This window comes from Pollachius pollachius (genome assembly GCF_949987615.1).
Source record: "Pollachius pollachius genome assembly, chromosome: 13".
NCBI lineage: Eukaryota > Metazoa > Chordata > Actinopteri > Gadiformes > Gadidae > Pollachius > Pollachius pollachius.
The window spans coordinates 6,457,231-6,482,073 of record NC_136946.1 but is presented as its reverse complement, the minus strand read 5'-3'; the positions used below and the strand labels follow the sequence as shown (position 1 = coordinate 6,482,073).

Below are 24,843 nucleotides of genomic sequence, written 5' to 3'. Positions count from 1 at the left end.
GACCCTGGGTGCCTGCACTCTGTGTGTGTAATTGGTCCATTGAGGCCAAGGCAAGTAAGTATTGATGAGGTCATACATTTAGTGTAACTATAGTCACGCAGAAAAAGGGCTTGATTGTGAGTAATCAGGTCTTTGTATGATCACACAAACAGATTCAGTTGTTGACAGACTCGGGTATAGGATTACATGAATATATATATATATATGTATATATATATATATATATACACATATACCAACAGGCTCTTACTTGCCGGATGCAACACTTAGCCTAATATCGAAAAGAATTTTGAAGTACTCCAATTCATCCTGTTGGGATAGAGGCAAAGAAGTACTCCAATTCATGTGTCGGGACAGATGCAAAATAATTGTTTGCACAATATGATTCTATTTACTTAGTTGGGGTCCATTTGGCCAACAAATATAAAGCAAAACACACTCTGTGTTCAGCGGCTTTCAGGAGACTAATGGGGGCCAAAGCTTAATGTCAAATGTGAAACAAAATCAAAGGAGAAATAAGTGAAGGAATCCAATTGCCCCCTTAGAATACTACTGGATTGGATATGAATTATTGACGTCTGCAAGAGTGAAAGTCAGAGAGCGGGGTTTTCACTTGGCTAAAGTGAAACTGCACCAAACCATTCTGCCCCTCCATCTCTTTTCCCTTCTTTCTGTTTGTTCTCCCCCTCCCTTAAAAACACATTTTGAATCTTCAATCATTATTATTCTGTGTTGACATTTTCTGATAATAAAATCCCTGATTAGTCCGGAGAGTGACATGTTTTTATAGAGCACAGTCGTAGCTCATCATCTGAACGAGGTTGTTGAGAGCAGGGACAGCCTGCATTTCTATTACTATTCACAGTTTAGCCTTGAGGCAACTTAGATGGAATCAAGATACAGGTCATTGCAACTTGCTCAATGAACATCTTCCTGACATAAGCGCTCAAACCCAGTACATTCCGGCTGGGAGTTGACGTCCCATTGGCGGTACATCATTGGTTCCCAACCTTTGGGTCGGGTTCAAACTTGGGGTCCCCTGATTTGCATATTGGGTCCTAGGAGATGGCTGACACAAGCTATGGATATTTGATGATCCACTATAGCAACCATTTATCTTTTAAAAAGACTCATAGACGTCCTATAAATACAAAGTCACTGCCTAAAGATAAATAGCAACAAGCAAACTACTACTAATCACCAAGTGTGTAGAAGAGTGAGGTGATGTTGATTGGGTAAAGACTATTTTTGTTGAAGCAGTTTCACAAAAGGTTAATGTTGGAATCACAAACATTTCACAAACTAGAAATGGGGTCACGGGCAAAAAAGGTTGGGAACCACTATCAACATAATACGCCTTATTTGAAGATGTATGAGTGCTCGATAACTCAAATCACAAAGACTGCTCCAATAGTAGAAACAGGTGCAACGTTAGTAAAACTAACAGTGATGCGGTTGCCGTGGAAACTAACAATTAGTGACCCATTGCAGAGTAGGTGTGATTGTATCCCACAGATTTTACTCACTGAATCAAACAGAATCATGACACTGACTGTCTTTTCTTTAGCTGCATATTTCAGGGCTAGTCATCTCAATGCATGAACCACTATATTCCTCTTTTATATTACTCCACTATATGTTTGCTTTGTTCGGTTGAATTAATTGGTATTAATTTAAACTCTTCCTATATTTACTCTGAATACATTTGAAATTAGGTTTTCCTAAGAAACTAACTGGACGCTTATGACAGAACCATCTGGTAAGTATCCTCAGGAACTGTTTGGATAGGGGAAGTCACTTTCAAAAAATACTTAGCGGGTGATTTGATGAACCGTCTGTCTTTCAGGTATCATGTAGATCATGTTGTTCCTCATCGGACACAGATTGGTCCGAAACACTGGTGGTTTGGGCTCAAACACATAACTTAAAGCCTGGCAAGATGGATTCTATCAGGATGGCCAGCGGCCGCACATAGTTAACAAAAGGAAATGATGTGAGTCATATTCCTTGTAGCTGCCACAGATTTTTTTGATATCAACAATAATAAAACAGTAACAAAACAAACAAAATCATTAGCAATGACATCATCACCATCCTCATCATCCCCATCACCATCATCATCTTCATCATCAGCGGCATCACTATCCTAATCTCCATCATCATCGTCACCATTATCTTTATCACCACAATCATCGCCTCCCTGAATCAGCCGCAGCCAGGTGTCATGTCCGCCTACATCTCCCCAGATGGCACTCCTTGACATCTTCAAGCTACTGACTCCTGAACTAAATGGTCGGGTGTGTGTTCCCTTCAGTCCTTCAGACCCGTGCTGGATAATTGCGCAGCAGCTCCACTGTGAGTGTGTGTGTGTGTGTGTGTGTGTGTGCGTGTGCGTGTGTGTGTGTGTGTGTGTGTGTGTGTGTGTGTGTGTGTGTGTGTGTGTGGTGTCGGAAGCGATGAACACGATAATCATAATTACCACGCTTCAGACATTTCCTACCCACAATTTGAGGGAACCAAAGTGTTCTCTGTACGAAACAAAATGGCTAACTTTGGGACGTAGTAAAAAAGCAACACAGCCGTAGCACAGCTGTTTGGCTATTCAGATGGCGGCGTCCTCTTTTTGAAATTTAATCACAGGCAGTGGTTGGCAGGTTGTGTCATGATAGTGGCTATTATATTCACTATATATTATAGTTTGTCGCCAATGCAAACCAAACCAACTGTCTAATAGTTTGAATGGTACCAGTTCAGTGTATCACTTTGTAAAACAGAGTAGTTGTTGAAAAGCGAGTGCAATAGTTGTTGATGCTAGTACCACTATGTAGGCCTATGTACTTTATGGCACCCACTCCTAGAAGAAGTACTTTATGGCACCTCCCTTTGGGAGGCTGTAATGTTTGGTTTAGTGCCAGGAAATGTGGCCCTTTGAGAGTGAAGCCCTTTGAGAGTGTAACTGTGATTAAGGACTATACAGCTGTAATTCACAAGAACATTTAAGAGATGGATGAACGAGTTGTATTAACCGTTTGCTTATTCCTTAACTATTACCTCAAACATCACACACCTCTTCTCCACTTGGTTTTAGAGTTCTCTCTTTCCGTTCCTCCCTCTCTGTCCAGTGCCATGTCTAGATAGAGAACTTAGACTATATCATTTCAAACTGAAATGACATGAAGGCTAACCTCACACTGAATGTGGGAAGTGGTTGCCAGGCAACTCAAGCCTTGGGGCGCTTCTCTTTATCACATTAAACAGTTTGCTACCTGCATCACAGGATCAAGGCGCCCGCCTTTGTGCCGCCACACAGTAATGTCTGTGAATTCAAATGGGAATAATCATCTGGCCTCACACTTAAGACATCCTTGAGGGAAATCAAGGGAACTCTGTGTTGAGGTAGCTAAATCCAATGGGGGGCAGTGTCGTAGTAGTAGTAGTAGCATGTTGTGTTTTCATGTAGAACCAAACCACCCACTTGCTGGGATCTAAGCCCAGTACATCACCACGGCAACCACTCTAAAAACTAATACTGCTGCTATGGTTCTGTTTCCCAAGAGTGTCTCTGAGGAAGGAGTGCAAAGAGAGACTGATAGATAACATACCTGCCATCTGACGAGCACTCCAGATGAATCGTCATCCGTACCGATGACTACCAGATGCAGGCCTTGTATCAAAACACTGCATTATTCATGTGTAAACAGGTGGAGCAATGGAATCATGTGCGTGCACGACAATGTTAAATTGTCTGTTCCCAGGTCTCTCTCTCTCTCTCTCTCTCTCTCTCTCTCTCTCTGCTGCTGCAAGTGGGTGGGGTCAGGGGTAATCTCACAGCTTCTCCAGCAGGTAGTATGTCTCACCTGTCAAAGTTAACTGTGAGATAGGCAATACGTTTCTGAAGTTTCGATTCCATGAGCTCCTTTTTATTTTTGACACCCCTAGAAAATGAAAACTACACCAGGCAGCAGTGTAATTGTGCCCCCTTCAAATTGCTTCATACCTGGTTAATCATAGTTTGGGATTTTGCATTTGTTTTTCTTTCTTCATTTTAACTTCCAAAGCTTCTAATACACAGCTGCTTTCAAGCCTTTAAATTAGATTATGTCGCTATTGACTGGTCCACTCTGTTATGCTAGCAAGACTCCTCTTGAGAAGATATCTGTTTGGAAAAGGGTTATGATTGTGGTTCACAAAACCCCATTTGTTTCGTAGCTGTAGGCCTATCCGTAAATCTAGTAATCCCCAGTGTTTTTTAAGGCGCACATTTCTAGCTAACTTAACCAACTGAAATGTGGTTGACTTTTGCTTGTCCTGTTAACTTTGAGGTACATTTTTCCCCAACATCGCGCGAGGAACTAACAACCCACTGAGTTGTGGGCATATTTGTGGTATTATAATTACCCTATTTAAATGCTACAATACTTGGAATTAGTGGGTGTAGCAAAGCACTAAATACAATCAGCTGGGGGAGAAGGCAGCTCAACCGGAGCAGTAAATCTTGTTATCATATATATTTATGACCAGAATATAATATTTTGCTTTGATTTTTTTGCCAGGTATGTCTTTGCAGAGTTGCATATTGTATATAAACCCCCAGACCGGGATTAAACAAAAGTGGATGAGATTTGGAAAAAAAATGCTTCCGTTATCCCTTTGGTTGTTGGTTTAATCAGGGTTTATTTGGAGCTCTCTCCAGTGGAAGGTTTCTGTTGTTGCACAGGACCAATAGGTTCAGCTAACGGTGAAAAGGCCTTCCGATTGCGTCTCGTCCTTTCTTTCAAAAGCAATCTGAACAGACACACACACACACACACACACACACACACACACACACACACACACACACACACACACACACACACACACACACACACACACACACACACACACACACACACACACACACACACACACACACACACACGCACGCACACACAAACACCGTTCCCACTTCTTCGAACATTAATTTATTTGTATTAAATTAAAAATATATATGTTGATAGTATTTTTTACAATTTTAATATTAAAACGACGTTATTGCCAACGGTAAAAACGAGTGCACACACGCAAACCTCTCCAATAATTGCGGGGTCGCCAGAATCATTTAGAGAATACGCCGAACGATTTTGGAGGGGCGGCAAATAGGTGAACTTTGCAAATGATTCAGGCTGCCAACTGTGCAGTGTGTAATTAATGATTCAGGGACTTTATAGAGAGCACTGGGGATGCCATACACCTGTTGAGCTCAGGCTTTTAATGTATTGCACTTCAGTCACCCCGAGTCGCGGATTCAGCCAGAAGAATCCAATAATCACCCCGGCACACGCAAAGTTTATAATTGAAGGGAATGCCTCCTTGCTGGTAGTCGATCTGCAAGAAACTCCTCTGGAGCACTACCGGAGATGTGGCGACTTTCTCATCCGATGCCGAGAGAACGAGACCTGCTGCCACCGAATCACCTCGAACGGTGCCCCCTCACACAGTGTGACGATTTCTTTGGCAGTCTTTGGAGAGCAGGTCCTGTGGTCAAAGTCAAGACATCTAAAGTGAGTCACACTTATTTTCACTTGTTTTATCGAGGGAGCGCCGCCTGCTGTGCTTGGTATGTTTTAGGGATGACAAACTAAACTTCACATTTAGAAATGTATGTTTTTTAATGTAAAAATATGTTAAATGTAATGTGGAATAATAATAAGCATCGGCAAAGTTATGAAGCCCCAACCTAGAGCTTACCTCGCGGATCCTGGCTTTGCTATGAATTGGCATGATTAGTGAGTGGATAAATTAGGCCTAAGCGGTGACTTGACGAATGTGGCTGATGATGTTAGTTTTTTGTATTACAGTAAGCAGAAGTATTACTTATGGGTGTGTGCGTGTGTGTGTGTGTGTGTGTGTGTGTGTGTGTGTGTGTGTGTGTGTGTGTGTGTGTGTGTGTGTGTGTGTGTGTCACTGGTAAATACGAAATCGAAAGTAACGGAACTTTGGCAGCTACTTAATACTTACAATTTTGGTTGTTATTGAGTCAGCTGTTGTGTATAAAGAGCTTACTCTACTGGATTACTACCATACAAAGACTCTGTATTCCTCATTCTGTTGGCGGCGCTCATTTTGGTTCTGGTCTCATGTTTTTCAAACACGGGTAGCTCCAACGGTTTGCAAAGACCTCTTCGTCACAGAAACCCACTTGTGGAAGGTTTCAAAAAGATTTATAACTAATCTAAGATCAATGGGCGTGTGCTATTGGGGTATTTCAGGAGTTAAACTATCTAGCTGAGCTTATTTCAGGATCTAAAAAGTGGTTGCACTCCGATAGGGACTATGGTTAATTTGAGTGGATGGCGCCATCTTCTGGCCAGATGCTGTAATATGATGTTGGTCGCGCAAAATATTGTACATGACATGATGAAGGAAAAATGTATAGAACAAATAAAAGAGAAGCAAACGATACAGGGATGACTAAATTAATTTATTCATGAATTAGAATTATTTAACCTGAACTATTTTAAAAAGGTGTATATTCAACAGCATCAAGTAGAAGATTCTTGGTCAACTTTGCCCTGATTATGGCAGCAACATGTCTATTCTCCTCGCCTCTTCTATTGGAAAGAGCTCAGGCGATGACAGCATAACATGATGAACTATTCAGATAACGTATTGCAGTCTAAATTAAGGTTAACAAATTCATTCAACAATCTGAACTCACTCACTCGCCTACTCAATGAAATCATATCATGTGAGATACAACGCGACACGATTCTTATTACGTTCTCGAACCGAATCCAAAGTCTCAGAAAGGCTGTTCAGTGTGGTGTACTACCGTCCACCCACACACACGAACCTGACCACACAAAGTAGAACCAAAGTAGTTCAGGCGTTAGCTTGAGTATCTACCTACCTATGCGTATCTCCTTTCCTCCAAAAAAATTGAGAAACACAAAAGTATGACATATGTGCCCGTATACCTTTTTTTGCAGAATATGTATGTATTGTGCAACACACCATGCACAAAGATACACTCGAGATACAGCTCTCCAGTACCTTGAGTTGTATAGTGTGACGACATGGGTGATGGTATGTCATGACTAGGGGTGTAACGGTACACTGAAGTCACGGTTCGGCTTATACCTCGGTTCAGACATCATGGTTCGGTACGAGTTCGGTAGAATGAAGGGAAAAGGAAAAACAAAAATGCAGAAGGCAATTCTTTTTTATTGTGCATGTCTCAGGTTGTACCACCTAGTGTCATACAGTCTCTCCCCTGAGCTAGCTGCAACAGCCTGAACTGTGTCATCTAAGATGTAAACAATAAGTACACCACATCATCTCCAGTCTCCTTCCGTAACTTGTGAACAAAATAAGACAATCAGTTATAAAACTGAAAATGCAGCATGTCTTATTTATGAAAGTGCAAAGTACACAGAATTACAGCCACTACGAGCCACTCCTCCAACAGTGTTGGTCAAGTTACTTGGAAAAAGTAATTCGTTACTGATTACTTATCCAAGAAAGTAATCCAGATACTTTACTGATTACTTATTTTTTAAAAGTAATTAGTTACTTTACCAATTACTTTACTTAGTTACTTTTCAAAAACACACTAGCTATACACAACCTGAATACGCTTTTTTAAAACTTGTTTTTATTAGTCTCAATCTTTTTAACTATGCACATTGCAAACAAAAAAATATTAAATGCAACAGTCTCTCATTTAAAGAAAATCGTTTTGGTGGGTATACACACCTTCATTCGAATAGATGTAAATAAAATACAGCAATAAGATAATTAAAACCAAAGTCTCTATTAACATTAACATCTTTAACAGTTGCAGTGCAGAGAGGAGTAATGCGTTTACCAAAACAGAAAATGCTGTTGCATGCCACACTTAGGCTGTTCTAATGTCAAAGAAGTGTATGTGTTTGAACTGTGTGTGTGTGAAAGGATGTGTTTCTCTGAGTGTGTGGATGTGAATGTCAGTGTGTGTGTGTATGGAGGGGACTGCCTCTATGTTTGTGTGGGATTGAGGTTTGCTTCTACGTGTATGTGATGTGTGTGTATGTATGAGGAGGGATTTGTTACTGTGTGTGTGTGTGTGTGTGTGTGTGTGTGTGTGTGTGTGTGTGTGTGTGTGTGTGTGTGTGTGTGTGGAGGGTAGTGCTTCTGTATGGGTGTGTGTGTGGAGGGGAGTGCTTCTGTATAGGAGTGTGTGTGTGTGGAGGGGATCTGACCCCTGTCATATGTCTGCAGGTTCAGGCAAGCGGAAAAGTGTGTGTGTTATTCAAGTCTCATTTTATGACAAGGCCCTATGTTTTTTTGTTTTCTTTCGGAGAGGAACAGTGGTTATACTGCATCAGCAGAAGCTTTTCAAACCTCCCAGCAGAGAGCCTGTTCCTTTTCGGAGAAAGCATCAATCCACCCAAACTGAACAGCCGTTCAACTGGTGCACTGGATGGAGTTGGAGAGTTGTATTTCATGTACATCTTTTTGAGGTTTGGGAACTGATTTAGAATCTCAAGCTTAGATTCTAAATCAGAATCTCAAGCCCAGACCTTAAATAGTCAGTTACTTCTTTTTCTGCTGAGAAGCTTTCTGTGGTTTGGTTCTCAAAATCAAAAAAGTCCATTTCAGCTGGGCTTGCTGGCAGTTGGGACACATTAACATTGTCCGCTGCAGGAGCAACTTTACGACACTCTCTTATCAGAAGCTCCTTCACATGCTCTCTCCTACGCTCATCTCTCAGCCATCTAAGTTTGAACTTGGGACAAGTGGCCACTGCAAGAAGTCCCTCTTGGCTATCCAGTACAGGATCAAAACGAATCTTGATGGCCTGTAAAATACAATACGATATGAATAAGAATATATTTATTTTTCTATATAATCTGCTATTTTATTTATTCTGTGATCTTAACTGACCTAAACCATCTCATGCCCTATCAATACTGTATGAGATTTAATTATCGTTGAGGTTATTTTGACCTCTTTATTTTAATCTTCTGTTGATGCTATGATTAATATTCATGATTAATGATGATCAATATCCCTGATATTGAACTGATATTGAACTTTTATCATTTTAGTAATAGTACTCACTGCTTAAAACAAACAAAGTGTAACATCTGCCCACCATGAATGGTATAATAAATTTAACAAAACCACCCAAATCAATTATTAAATAATAATCTTCCCTTTACAATGGCATCTGGAAGGCTGGCTGTCATTCTGGAGAGGTCATCTTTCAGGGCAAGTGTCTTTGACATCAGGCTTGTGAGCGTTGGTAGTAAAGTCCCATAGGTCCACTCATCCCCTTGTAAGATGTCGAGTGCTACTGTCAAGGGCTTCATCACAGTGCAGTATTCTTGCAAAAATAGGTACTCCCTTTCATTAAGGCACTTGATTCCCAGTTTTACACACAGGGGATTCAGCTCGTTCATTGGAATTGTGATGATTCTGGAAACGGCCTCATACAGGGAATTCCACCTTACGGATGTGGGTACCATTAGCTTCCTGCGGCTGACTTCCTCCACCTGTTGAGAGGCCACTGTTGATCGACTTGCTTTAGTCCAGAGAGCGGTGCATTTTGCAATACTACTCCTATTTACAGCCTTGGTGTCTGCACAGGAATTTAGATGTTTGTCAACATCGCTTGTTGAAATCAGATTAATTGTGTGTGATGCAGATCTGTAGTGTGGAGGGAGGCTAAACTGTCCATCACCAGATGAAAGAACTTCTACTACATCTGTAAAAGTCGGTTCCTCGTCATCACCTGCTTCATCATTTTCAGATTCAGACTCCAAATTACAGGGCTGACATACTCTGAATGCTTTGGCAAAATTTGATGAATTATCCGTTACAGTGGCAACAACTTTGCTATGCAGTTGATATGATGAATGAATTTCTTCGATCTCTGCTCCAATTACATCATAGGTGTGCCTGCCTCTAATTCTCTTACATGCTAGCGCGGCCTTGTTGCGTTGTAAAGTTGAATTAATCCAGTGAACCGTCACTCCCATAAAACTTTTATTATTCTTCGTCCAAATGTCAGCAGTAGTGGAAACAAAGTCTACATCTCCGAGTGCAGCCTTCAAATTACCTTCCATTATGTCGTATTCTCTCTCAAGGTATCCTGCAAATGACTTTCTCTGCGGCAGCTTGACACCGCTTTTGGTTGGTATTTTTTCTACGATGCGTCGGAATGAATCAGAGTCTACAGTGGAAATGGGCAACATGTCCTCGACAATATAGCCAGCGACAAGCTTCTTCAGTTCAGCGGCACTAAGTCCTGTCGCCAGGGCCGGCGCTCGCCCTAGGCGACCTAGACGATCGCCTAGGGCGGCAAATGCGTTGGGGGTGCCCTCTGGTGGCGCCATTAATTAGTCAATTAAAATATACGAAACAAACGGAGAAGGGAGGCGGGAGCAATTGCTAGGGCGCCCCTAAACCGTCACCGTAGTACACAGGACAATGCAACAAGCCGCCCCCCCCCCCCCCCCCCCCCCCCCGCTCGGAAGACCTGTCCAGGGCGCAAGTTGATGACGAGTCGCCTAGGGCGCCAAAACGGCCAGCGCCGGCTCTGCCTGTCGCTGACGCTCTTAAGTCTATTTTCACCTGTTTAGCAGGAGAGGGTCCCTCTGTTGCTGCAGCGGTCATGTCGGGATTTCGGGGTGTCGCAGTGAGTTTCACATTCTTGTGCCGGCTTGCTAGGTGCTTGCTCAGATTTGAGGTGGAATTTTCGCTGTAGACAAAATCTTTCTTCCCACGCAGAGTGTACAGCGGACTTTAATGTTTTTTACATCTTTTACAGAGTCAAACTCAAAGTAATGTCTGAACTTCCATGAATTAAATGCTCCATGTTCGCTCTCTCTCCCGCACACCATGTCTTGCACACTCGTGTCTGTTGTTTACTTCTTGACGTCGCGCCGCTATAGGTGAGGTCATTGTCACGAGACTCACAAAGAAAATACTGCAAAATCCCAAATTCTTTTACTGTCTATGGCAAAAATAAATCACGGTTTAGTAACGCAGTTACGCAGGCTGCTTGCAGGAAAGTAAAAGTAATCGAATTTCTATTTTTGCAATTGTAATCCCTTACTTTACTCGTTATTTGAAAAAAGTAATTGGATTTCAGTAATGCCTTACTTCTAATGCGTTACTGCCCATCACTGTCCCCCAATGAGCTTTCCAGCTTGCGGCCACGGTACCATGCGCTCGTGTTTACAGTGGATGTATCGCAATGGCGAGGCGCACAAAGCTTTTGGCCGTGTTCTGTAAATATTCTAAAACACTACGGGTGCTCCAGTGGAAGTCCTGGAGCTCTATATCTAAATAATATCATATTATACATGGATATCTATATCATATAATATATATTATCACGGCCAAAGCTGTGTGCGCTTCCAGACGATATTATGAATCTCAAACGGCGTTGGGTTCTCCGACGTCTCTGGTTCTTCCACTTCCAAAACAATCTGAAGTAGACTGAACCGCGACATGGAGGAGAAAGGGATTGTTGCCCGCGATTTTTGACCTCGATTGTCTCCCGCCGGAGCCCAGCAGCGGGCAGCGCCGAGGCGTTGATGCCTCGGAAGTGGGCAGCGGGCTCCGGCGGGAGACAATCGAGGGTAACAATCTTCTCCATGTCGCGGTTCATGTACTTCAGGGAGACAAAGCCAAAGTTCCTTTCCCCCAATTCCTTCTCAACAATGGCTGAGATGACCCCCACTACGAGTTTTGTTGTGGAAATACCAGAGACGTCAGAGAACCCGACGTGTTATGCGCCATAACACGCTCGGCTACCTAGGCGTCAATCAGGGCTGCAGTTTAGTTGTCCCTAAAGAACTCGCGTATCTAAAATTAGTTCCACATTACATTTATTAATTTGCACGCCAGTTTTATTTAATTGTATACAGTGTATTCTCTGTGTAAATCCATGCACCGAACCGTGACGTCCGTACCGATTCGGTTCAATACGTACCGTCCGTACCGATTCGGTTCATCATGATTCACTATGACGCTGGCAGCGTCATAGTGAGTATAACAGTCAAACAAATAACACATTTTGGGATCATTGACTCTGTGGCCCCCTGCTGGTTATTTTATGTTATGGTCCAACATATGTTTATTTTTTTGTTATGCATCTGACCTGCCTCTCACCTGCCTTTGTCTGTTTCCCGACTTTCTTCCTGCTCACCGGTTCCTCGTTGTGTGGTAACTACTCATCTTATTTATACCCTGTGTTGTAAGTGACACCAGACAGTCAGATTGTCTTACGTTTGTTCTTATCCCGCCCTGTCAGTTCTCTCCCCCCTGTTTACCGCCTGCCTGCCTGTCTGTTTTTGGATTGACCTGCTGTTTGGACTGTTTTGCCTGCCCCTGGACCAATCTTCTGACGTTGAACTGGCTCTTCTCTGTTCGTTTTTTTCCCCTGTTTTTGTCAACAGCAGCCTTGTGCCCTTTTTGCATGTTTTTGCATTTCAGCCTGTGAAGCAGGCGTTGATTTTGCTATTGATTGAACTGATGCCTTGCTCTGCTTAAGATAAATCTTTGGAACTTTATTCTGCTTTTTGGTCCAGATTTCACAAACAACTGACACGGCACGATCACCAGTATCACTAGACAGCAAACACTGACTCTACATTGTGAATGAACCCTGACCTATTTATAACCCCCAGATCAACCCAGCCTGCCCTCCAACCTAAACGACAAAAGCTCATTTGTAAAAGTCTGCTCCTACTCCCCCTATGCAGTTGCTTTGAAAAAAAATAGAAATAAATAATGGCTATTTTTTATTTCAAAAATATATTATTTTGGTGATCAAGGTCATACGTAACACTAAAATAAAAAAGTAAGTATAATATTTTTGTCCACCAAAATACCTGCAGGTGGCTAATCTTGAGATTCTGACCCCCAGTAAGTTAACCATAGATAACTACCTGCCTACCCAGCACGACATGAACGAAGAAGAGCAGTTGCTGCGGAAATCTGTTCAGAGCAAATATGCCTTCGAGAAGTGGATAAAATCTCAAAATTCAACTACTTGCTGCTAGTTTTGTGGCAGCTCAGAGACAGTAATGCTCGACAAGCTGTTCACTGACGGAGATTTCATGAAAGAAGCCTTCATTAAAAGTTGATCGATCAGTTTCCCCCATGTTGTATTTTGGTTGTAGCAGTTGTACTGTAGAAATGGCAGGTACATAAAGGTATGAACTAGTGATATTTTTTGTCTAGTGGCAAATGTGAGGTGTGTGTGCTTGTGTGCTTGTGGGTTTGTGTGTGTGTGTGTGTGTGTGTACGTGCGTGCGTGCGTGTGTGCGTGCGTGCGTGCGTGCGTGCGTGCGGGTGTGTGGGTTAACAGGCCGGGTTAATCTGTGTCTAAAGGTTGGTGGGGGGCCCGACTGTGGGAACCAGGATGAGCGATAGGAATAGAGAGCAATAAAAAGTATCTGGTTTTTGTGTTACTATCTGGTTGTATGACTGTGGGTGAGGATAAACATCATGGCCTTCAGAGAGATGTTTGATGTCAAGACAGGAGATGGGTACAGGAAGCGGCATTTTGGTCCACTGGGTCAGGGGGGCTTGTGTGTGTGTGTGTGTGTGTGTGTGTGTGCGCGTGAGTGTGTGCGTGTGTGTGTGTGTGTGTGGGTGTGTGTGTGTGTGTGTGTGTGTGTGTGGGGGTGTGTGTGTGTGTGTGTGTGTGTGTATGTGTGTGAGTGAATGTGTATTGTAATCAAGTTTTATCTAATATATTATTCTATGAACCCTCTTAATACAGCTATTTCATGACGAGAGCATTATTTTGATATGAAAAACCCCATAATTATCCGTATAGTGACACATATATGGGTTATATCCTTATGTGGTAAATGTGGTTTCACCAACAGTCCAGAGGGAAACGTGTTTATAAAAAGCCACACATTTTAAAAAGACAGATCTCACATATGACTAACTATTATGAAACTATGTTACTATTCTATTAATTTCATCAATTAATTTATAGGGGTATTAACATTTTCATTTTCAACGGTAAATGGCAATAACCCCGCTGTGGAGGGGTGGGTGTGAATCCCCTACCCGTGCCGCAGATAAGGGATTCCCTGTGTCTATTGGCTAGGGCCCGATGACTCAGTTGGGTGTGGGGTAATGATTAGCACACCGGCAAGTCTTTTGTGGAAGCAGCCGACGACAACATGCTGACTTGCTGTAAGTATTTCTTAGACCGTTGCTATATTTCAGATATATCATGACTATGACAATGTATGACTGTTTTTTTTATATCTGACTGATGACTAGTATGTTATTAGTGATATCCTGAGATGTTGAGGGGGCCGTGAAACACCAACCGGACCCACGACCATGTATGTTATTATTTCACAGCGTTTACTCTATCACTCTATTATTATCATGTTTAACATTGCTATCCCACTATTATCATTAGTAGTAGTTTATGTGTGTAGAAAAAAAAACAAATTTCTATTATGTGGTAACTCTGTCTGATGCGGGGTCTCCAAGGAATAAGCAATGAACAGTTGTTGGGGACCTGAACAACGTGGGGCCGGGACCAGCAGTTGCAAGCTATTAAATTATTCTTTATTATGCATAAAGAATATATGTATATCTATTCTTTGTGTCGCATCACTATCACAACATAGAAAACCGGATGCACTGTAAAACTTTAACTAATCTCTACTCAATTTAATCTGTGTAAAATTTTACACTTAATAATATTGAGCAAATTTGAAAGCTGTGAAATCATTTATATTTACATTATGAATTAAGTAAATGTAATTAAAAATGTAAGTAGATCTGAACAACTACATTGAGTACCATGAAATATTAAATTGAGTTGATATAATTAAAATTTTAAGTCTATGCAATAGTAGTATACCTGATTAATGTGTTAATAAAGAATGTTATATATCATATGTTGAATGTTTAATGTTTTTTTTTGTCACAATGTATCCATCCCATCAGAGGGGGCAAGAATGATGGCTTTGGGGAACAATATGTTTGACCCCAGGCTTCAACAACCGTTCAGCATGGAAGTATCAGGACCATCAAACACCGGCAAAACCTACTTTGTCAAAACAGTTATTGAAAATATGATCGTCTATTTTCAGAAAAGATTGACAATATAGTATACATTTATTCATGCTGGCCACCTTTATATGACGAATTGGTTAAAATGAGGTTCATTAACGTTGTGGAAGGGATCCTTAAATCTCTGGGGCGATGATTCAATCTTACCATCCAGTACTAGATATCTGCTCATTATTGATGACTTGATGAATGATGCTTGCAATAATTTAGAGGTTCAGCATGTTTTTACCAAATAAGTATTCCATCGTAACCTCAGTTGTATGTATCTGGTACAGAATTTATTCATGCGAGGTAAAACCAGCCGAACAATAAGCTTAAATACAAATTACATGGTTTTGTTTAAGAACCCTCGTGACAAATATCAGATTTTGTCAATAGCCAGACAGATGTTTCTGTGTAAGACAAAGTATTTTCTAGACTCCTTTAACGATGCTACTAGTAGGCCATATGGATATCTGCTTGTAGACTTTGAGGCCACGACCCCTGACAATATGAGACTTAGAACAGTAATTTTATCAGACCGACAAGTTGTCTACCCCCAGAGAGCAAAGTGATTAGCCAGAGGCCATGTCGTCGCGTAAAAGCAGAAATCTAGGCAGTGGGAGTTTGAGTCTGTGAACGTTAAAGTGTTAAAAGGGGTGTTTGATCTATGATATGAAACACTATAGTTATCCGTATAGTACTATAACTATAGTGTTTAGATTAACCCAGCCTGTTAACCCTGGAGAACTTTCTGAAGTCGTGGAAATCGCGACTGATACTATATCTTTTATTTTTTATGATAAATATACTCTGTTTCTGTCTGCTCATCCGTCTGGCCTCGAGCCTGTTAACAGACTCTTCCAACTTGTAACAAATGACAGGAGTAGTCAGCACTAGGGGAGAAGTAAGGGGGAGTTTCAGTTCACAGCGAACAAGGGACACCACATTCTTCTGAATTTAATAAACAATGGCCAAGGAAAGCATAGAATGAATAATGATGTTCAAATCTTTTACAAATTCACACACAACTGCACGTAAGGTTTTTGAGTTTCATCAATATTTACTTTCCCTGCAACCGGAATGGAAGGAGTGAAGAGAGCAATAGCGTCACTTCGTTTGTGAGTCTGATCTGCTTCAGTTTGTCGACGATTTAAGGCTGCACCCATATTCAAAACTCCATTACCACCGCATCTGAGGCTCAACTGAAAGTCATTGTGAAACGCTCATTAAAAAGAACAATTATATCATGATATGACCATAACATTTATTTAATTATTTTAAAGGCAGACCAAAATGCTGATAATACAGCAACGGCACACAGCTCAGAACCACTAGGAAGTTTTGGGGTTATCCTTCTAAATAGCTTTGTGTTTTGTAATACAGTGCACATCTTTATGAATCTTCCATGAAGGATTCAATAGATTCCTTCGATAACTTATTCACCTGTGACAATCCTTGGGCTGACAGACAAACCTGCTTTCTTATACTAATATGAGCTGTATGTCTATAATGTTTCCTTTCTTGTTTTGTAAATTGCTTTGTATATAAAAATAAATATATATATATTATATATTTTTTTTAAAAAAACGGCGCTCTTGGGGGCCCCCTGGCAGTCGGGGCCCTAAGCGGCCACTTAGTTCGCGAATAGGGAGGGCCGGCTCTGGACAATAACACTAAGTTACGATAGGGCTATGATGTTTGTCCATGTAAATTAAGAAACGGGTAAGTAAAGTAATTTGTAGTGAAGTTAATTTTCAAATGCAGTAACTAGTTAAGTATTCTCATTACAATTTAGAGAAGCAACTAGTAATAAGTAACTCATTACTTTTATTGAGTAACGACCCCAAAACTGGTCATGGTTCATTATTTCATCGCTATCTTTTTTTACCCACCAATGTGTACAATGATTGAACTGATTGGTGTTGGATTCAAGAAAGCTCTCATTCACCAAACAGTCAAACTGCATTGTTGCCTTTAACAGTCATCGCTGTATGTTGGGATGATTTGAGGAAGAAGTTCCGTCAAACTCAACGTGTACAGCTATACAACAGCGGGTTTTACAAAGTAAATAAGTGTGGACTGTGTCCATAACCGAGGACAGATATATATCACCCAGTCCCAGTACACTGGTTTGTTTTATGTTAAGACTTTCCTGTGAGAATGTGAAAACGGATCCCTGATTCTGTCTCCTCGTAACAGTTTGGATGCTGTGATAGGACCTTTCCTTGCATGGTGTGACCGCTCTCTTTCTGTTGGTTCCCCTGTGTTTGCCTCTCTGGTATGGGGAGCCATGTGTTATAATCCATGAGCCGGGTCGTAACACAAGGGAATTAATCTTCAAAATGCCATAGATTCAATAAACGCTGAGGCACATCATGTCATGGAATGTCATTGCATCTTATATTTATATATTCAGTTCATTTGAACATTGACACATTTAGACTTTGGTCACCCTCAGAAACATGTCTACTCAGCAAATGAAGCCACAGCAACCCCTTCAAAGAAGTGTAACCTGCCCAACCTGATAACATACAAAGTATCGGGGCCAACATCAATCACCAAGTGAGAGTGAGTCATCGAGGAAGAGCAAGATCGTGGACAAAGAAGCAGTAAAGGACCAACAACCCAATGTTTCATTTTTCTTCTACATTTAAGACCTTGTGCACCGCGGCTGTGGCTACGGCACACCCGCGTCTCCCGCGTCTACCGCCGTGCCCCGTGAACGAATGAATGAATGGCCCGGGAACCGTGGGCACCGCGGCCCGGGAACCACGGGCACCGTGATTCCCGGGATCACAGGCACCGTGATTCCCGGGATCACGGGCACCGTGATTCCCGTGATCCCCCTCCCCCCCACACACACACACACACACCCAAGCATATGACCATATAGTTCCACCGAAAGCCAGATACTTTTTATTGATCTGTATTCCTAGCTCTCAGCCTGGCCCCCACTAGACTTGAGGCACAGACTAACCCATCCTGTTAACCCCCGCCACACACACACACATACACACACACACCCACACACACACACACACACACACACACACACACACACACCCTCCCAACCCCTCCCAAAACCGGTTGTAAGCACGCTCTGAAAACCTCCAAACAGGGATATGTGATTAACTACTCACACACACACACACATGGACGGACGGATGGACGGACGGACGGACAGACAGACAGACAGACACAAACACATATTCTAATCTGTTAAAAATACATGTTTTTAATTGTCTCTCCTCTCTATTGTTTAAGTGTTGAAAAAACCCAGAACTACTCCTGCCACAATGTTTACAATGGAAAATGAAGAGGTAGCTAACCATGGCAGGCTTAAGGGGATCATCATGTGTCGATATCGGTCCAAATATGCCCTCATCTTCCTCCTCCTCGCACTCTCTGGTCTCATGTTCCTGCTGCGCAACGTTCTCACTCTGGAGGTTAGTGTCGCATCAATAATTTTGTGTGTTTGGGATAAAGTAACATTTTGTTTAATACAACGTTGTAAAATTCCCTAGTGAATTGGTGAGCATAGGTGAAATTGTAGTATTTAATATCCTTAACTAAATAGTTTGTTACAACTTTCTGCTCAGCTTTCCTGAAGAAACTTGAATTATACCTTAATGATAGTACGTCTATACATTTATATTGCACTATTGAAGGCACTCACTAACTTTCAGTGACGTGCAGTCAGGGGAGGCAGGTGAGTCAGAGCCTCACCTGTCAACATGAAAAGAAAAAACTAATTATGATCAAATTAAAAAAATTTAAAAATATTATATATTGGTATTTGTCTACTGATCTGTGGTCTAAATGTAATTAATGTACGATTCCAATAATTTAAATAATTTTTATTATCAAAATCGCTGATTTGCCTTTTTCCTGAGGGGAAATACGCGTGCTGCCTCACCGAGAATTGCGCAATCCCTCACAAACTGGGTAGAGCGCATGCGCTCAACCCAGTTAGCTTTTTCACCGTTGTCACCAATGTAATGTTTGTAGACACTTTTATTATATGATCGCACTTTACTTAAACTAGTTAATGTATTTGATGTATGTGTATAACATATTTAGTCTTGCAGCAAGACTAACTTTGCTGATCTGACATAAAACCGCGCTGAAAAAGCATGAAATGAGGCAGCCAGTACCTCTGCCTCACTGAAGGGGGTGCATGCGTGAGCCCACAGTGTTTAAAGGATGCTTCCGTTAACTTCTTTTAAGCAGTCAAGTGCACTACATCAGTTTGTTTATTTAAAAAAAACATTTCTGACTGCAAACATGGAAGATAATGATTCAGGGCCAGTACTATATAACAATTGGGTTCATATATTTGTAAATCTGACTCTGAAAAAGTCAGTGCCTCACCAGCCACGGACCTCACCGCACATCTCTGCTAACTTTCATATTGAGTTTTTGGGGGGATATCATTTACATTTAAGGCATTTAGCAGACCCTTTTATCCAAAGCGACTTACAATAAGTGCATTTGTTACAATAAGTACATTTGTTATAAGAAGTGAAACAATATATCGCTGTCGGTACAGTAAAGATGTTCATAGAACCAACTGCAAGTATTACAATCGCTAGGCTAACCCATTCCCCGTGTAAAGCAATGATAGCAGCTACTGTAGATGCTACACAATTAAGTACCTTGAATAAGTGCAATGTACAAGTGCCAGGACGTACAACATTCAATGGTGGCTTTGCATTGGTTTCTATGCAGAGTCGAGGTGAACTCTGAACAGGTGAGTTTTGAGTCTTTTGCGGAAGCCGGTGAGCGACTCTGCGATCCTGACATCGGTAGGGAGCTCGTTCCACCACTGAGGTCCCAAAACAGAGAAAAGTTGTGACTTCGCTGATCGACCTTTGCTTGCTCTTAGCGATGGCGGTACCAGACGTCCAGCTGAGGTAGTTGAGCGGAGGGATCGAGCTGGGGTGTGTGGCTTTACTAATGCTTGGAGGTAGGCAGGGGCAGTTCCATCGACTGCCTTGTATGCCAGTACCATCATCTTGAATCTGATGCGAGCTATTACAGGGAGCCAGTGGAGGTCTCGGAAGAGGAGGGTTACATGTGAGAACTTTGGTAGGTTGAACACGCGGCGCGCTGCCGCATTCTGGATGCGCTGCAAGGGTTTAATCACAGAGGCAGGGAGTCCAGCCAGGAGCGAGTTGCAGAAGTCGAGGCGGGAGATGACCAGTGATTGGACTAGAAGCTGAGCTGCTTCCCTTGTGAGGAAGGGCCGAGTAAGTCCATGTGTGGGCAATCTTTCCCTGGTATTAGGAGGAGCTCAGTATTGTTGAGGTTAAGCCTCAGGTGATGGGCAGTTGTCCAGGTGCTGACTTCTGCCCGACATTCAGATATGTGTGTTGCAATCAGGGCTTTGTCAGATGAGGGAAAAGAGAGAAATAGCTGAGTGTCGTCAGCATAGCAGTGATAGGAAAGGCCGTGGGATGTAATTACAGAGCCCAGAGATCTGGTATAGAGGGAGAACAGAAGAGGCCCCAGTACAGAGCCTTGAGGGACACCAGTATCAAGCGTGCAAGGTTTGGACAAGGAGCTATTCCATGTTACCCGATAAGTGCGATTCATCAGGTAGGATGTGAACCAGGAAAGGGCAGATTCAGCTATGCCAAGTTCGGCGAGAGTGGCGAGGAGGATCTGGTGGTTCACAGTGTCAAATGCTGCAGACAGGTCAAGGAGAATGAGAACCGATGAGAGGGACGAGGCTCTGGCTGCACGGAGGGACTCAGTCACCGCGAGGAGAGCCGTCGCAGTGGAGTGTGCTTTTTTGAAGCCTGATTGGTGAGGGTCAAGCAGGTTGTTAGATGAGAGATAGGAGGACAGTTGGTTAGCGATGGCACGTTCCAATGTTTTAGAGAGGAATGAAAGAAGAGATACCGGTCTGTAATTCAAGATGACAGTGGTATCAAGGGTTGGTTTTTTGAGGAGAGGCTTTATTCTGGCAGTCTTGAAAGACGTTGGAACAATGCCAGAAGTGAGGGAGGAGTTAATAAGTCAGTGAGAAATGGCAGGATGTCGTTTGACACAGCCTAGAGGAGGGAGGAAGGGATAGTGTCAAGGGGGCAGGTGGTGGCATGGTTAGATGTTATAATTCTGTTGACCTCGTCTGAGGTGAGAGGGATAAATTGGGTAAAGACAGAGGTGGGGGTGGGGAGAGGGAGGATGGTGGCAGTGATAAAAGAGGAGCTAATGTCCTAGCTAATATCACACCTCCACACCGCCACAAGTACCCGCCATCAACCTCACCAATCACAAGCTACCAATGTGGAGAGATGAGGAATGACGGGGATGATCAGCATATATATTTTTCCGGCGTGTGTAAACTTTGCGAGCAGGCACCAACTACAATGATATAATCCCGGCCCTTACGCACGGCAGATACACAGATTTGTCGCGTGTCCGCACCTCTGGAAGTTGGCGATTATATAAAGTCTGTTAAAGTTTTCAAGACTACTACTCAATGCCGCGGTCAGCTTCACATTAAACCAAACCTCTCTTCTCGTCAATGTTTTTGCAGCACCAGGAATGCAGTAACACAGCCTTTGCCCAGAAGGGGCCCCTCCCTTCAAACCAAACCCACACTTTCTGCAGCCACGTGGGCCTTATGTGGACACAAGACGAAGCTCTGGAGGATCGCAACCTCCTCAAAGCCATCGCCTGGCCCAAGCTCCCCGCCCGCCCCGCCCCTGCGCCCCTAAACCAGACCAGCGACCCTGTGCACAGCCTGTTCACCATCCTGCCCTCAAAGGGCCAGAAGGAGTGGCATGTTGGGGACCAGCTGGAGGCCCTGGTCCAGATGCACGACTTCCAGGGCAGTCCCAAGCGCTACGGCGGGGACTTCCTGGTGGCCCGGCTGCACTCCCCGGCGCTGGTGGCCGGGGTGGCGGGTAAGGTAGTGGATCACCTCAACGGCTCCTACTCGGCACTGTTTCCCCTGCTGTGGGGGGGCTCGGCCCAGGTGCAGATCACCATGGTGCACTCCAGTGAGGCTGTGGCCGTGCTGCAGAGACTCCGGGAGGAGCGGCCCAACCGGGTCTTCTTCAAGAGTCTGTTCCGCTCGGGCAAGCTGTCCGAGACCACCACGTGCATCCCGTGCATGCCGCTTGATTCACCGCAGCAGGCACTGTGCGACTACACCGACCTCCTCACAGGGGAGCCCTGGTACTGCTTGAAGCCTAAGCTGCTGAGCTGTGACACCAGGATCACCCACGCCATGGGAGGCTACGAGAATCCCCTCTTCACCAACAAAGAAGCACTGCTCTTTCAGAGGTCTGGCGCTGCACAATGCTTTTCTCTTTCATGTCATTTATAACTTTGGAAATGTGTTTCATACCTATTTGTTTAATTACCCGCAGCCGTATGAACCTCAAAGTTGTCATCCATGCGTCAGGACCTGATCGGATCAACGTGCTTCCTCAGAAGAAAGGTACACAGTCATTGCTACAGTTTATGGAGGAGGTTACTTATGTGCTGGTGCTGTTGTATGTATTTCATCTTTGGCATTTGTGTCATATTCATATTCAAGATGGACAAGAGTTAGAAAACAGCACCATCAAAGCAGAGTCAGTCAAGTACACCCCTTCTGGCTATTACTACCAAGGCACTTGGAGGCCCCTCGGTGGAACTTCTGTTCGCCAGTTTAACGACTCCACGTCCATCACGCAGTGCCTTACTGGCAAGGTGATCCATATGTACGGAGACTCCACGATGAGGCAGTGGTTTGAGTACCTCAGCGCATTCATACCAGGTGAGCACTGACATACTATCTCTAGTCGCACTAAGCTCTGACCCTTATTCATGTCCCATTGTTAATTTCCAATGTACACGTTCTTTGGATCTCTCATTCAAATCAGATTTCAACCTGCACCGTTCAAGGAAGGTTGGGCCCTTGATGGCGGTGGACAATAAACACAACATCCTGATGAACTACCGCTGTCACGGTCCGCCCATCAGAATCCTCCCTGTCAGCACCAGCGAGCTGCGCTACGTCGCCAATGAGCTGGACGGCCTGGCCGGAGGCCCCGACACCGTGGTGGCCTTCAGCATCTGGGCCCACTTCACATCTTTCCCCATTGAGGTCTACATACGCCGCATGCGGCACGTCCGCCAGGCGCTGGTACGGCTCCTGGAGCGGGGCCCCGGAACCCTCGTGATAATCCGCTCGGCTAACTTTGTGGCCATGGACCAGACGACAAGCAAGCACAGCAGTGACTGGTTCTCGCTGCAGATCGACAAGGTTCTCAGGACGATGTTCAAGGGCCTGGGTGTTGTGTTTGTGGATGCCTGGGAGATGACTTTAGCCCATCATAGCCCCCACAACATCCACCCGCCCCCGCCCATCATCAAGAACATGGTGGATCTCCTCCTGTCTCGTGTGTGCCCTGAAAAGAAGAAGAGCTAATGGCAAAGTAAGAAGGGGGGAAGTGCTGGATTCAGATAGATGTGATTGAGGAGCAGGTAGGCGTTAAGCAACTTGCTCAAGGATGCCTACAGGTAGTCTCAGGACATTGGAGATCGAACCCAGTATCTATCGACACCCTGGCCACTACAGTTTGGCCCCCCAGTTGACAAACCGAAGGAGCACGATTTGGTATTTTCTTGTAACCTCAGGTTGTTTGATCACAATTTAAATTGTAAGATCTTCCCTTCAGTTAAAATGTCTGACTATATTTGAAGTTAAATTTCTAATCCTGAAGATCTATGTTGATTCTCGACTGATACTGTATCTTTTATTTTTATGATAAATATACTCTGTTTCTGTCTGCTCATCCGTCTGGCCTCCAGCCTGTTAACAGCCTCTTCCAACTTGTAACAAATGACAATCCTTGGGCTGACAGACAAACCTGTTTTCTTATACTAATATGAGCTGTATGTCTATAATGTTTCCTTTCTTGTTTTGTAAATTGCTATGTGTATAAAAATAAAAAAATATATATAATATATTTTAAAAAAAATACGGCGCTCTTAGGGCCCCCAGTCGGTCGGGGCCCTAAGCGGCCACTTAGTTTGCGTATAGGGAGGGCCGGCTCTGGACAATAACACTAAGTTATGATAGGGCTATGATGTTTGTCCATGTAAATTAAGAAACGGGAAAGTAAAGTAATTTGTAGTGAAGTTAATTTTCAAATGCAGTAACTAGTTAAGTATTCTCATTACAATTTAGAGAAGCAACTAGTAATAAGTAACTCATTACTTTTATTGAGTAACGACCCCAAAACTGGTCATGGTTCATTATTTCATCGCTATCTTTTTTTACCCACCAATGTGTACAATGATTGAACTGAGTCAAACTGCATTGTTGGCTTTAACAGTCATCGCTATATGTTGGGATGATTTGAGGAAGATGTTCCGTCAAACTCAAAGTGTACAGCTATACAAAACCGGTTTTCACAAAGTAAATAAGTGTGGACTGTGTCCATAACCGAGGACAGATATATATCACCCAGTCCCAGTACACTGGTTTGTTTTATGTTAAGACTTTCCTGTGAGAATGTGAAAACGGATCCCTGATTCTGTCTCCTCGTAACAGTTTGAATGCTGTGATAGGACCTTTCCTTGCATGGTGTGACCGCTCTCTTTCTGTTGGTTCCCCTGTGTTTGCCTCTCTGGTATGGGGAGCCATGTGTTATAATCCATGAGCCGGGTCGTAACACAAGGGAATTAATCTTCAAAATGCCATAGATTCAATAAACGCTGAGGCACATCATGTCATGGAATGTCATTGCATCTTATATTTATATATTCAGT

The 24,843-nt window shown here is 43.1% G+C and overlaps 1 protein-coding gene across 2 annotated transcripts; it reads left to right on the top strand.

Moving 5' to 3' along the window:
* The first annotated feature begins 5,432 nt into the window (after positions 1–5,432).
* On the top strand, positions 5,433–23,693 carry LOC307084481 (NXPE family member 3-like). 2 transcript variants are annotated; one of them, XM_079748886.1, is made up of 6 exons: positions 5,433–5,543; positions 18,334–18,515; positions 21,614–22,365; positions 22,452–22,522; positions 22,622–22,843; positions 22,950–23,693. In XM_079748886.1, coding segments are annotated over exons 1-6 (1,776 nt in total). In that variant the 5' UTR covers positions 5,433–5,542; the 3' UTR covers positions 23,498–23,693. The 2 variants fall into 2 exon arrangements, with proteins under 2 accessions (XP_079605012.1, XP_079605013.1); XM_079748887.1 differs by lacking the exon at positions 5,433–5,543 and having other exon boundaries at positions 18,093–18,515.
* Positions 23,694–24,843: the final 1,150 nt, after the last annotated feature.

Coding starts and splice junctions, on each gene's coding strand:
- LOC307084481 (XM_079748886.1), top strand. Junction 18,516..21,613: donor GCAACGTTCTCACTCTGGAG/GTTAGTGTCGCA, acceptor ATGTTTTTGCAG/CACCAGGAATGCAGTAACAC. Junction 22,523..22,621: donor CGTGCTTCCTCAGAAGAAAG/GTACACAGTCAT, acceptor TTCATATTCAAG/ATGGACAAGAGTTAGAAAAC.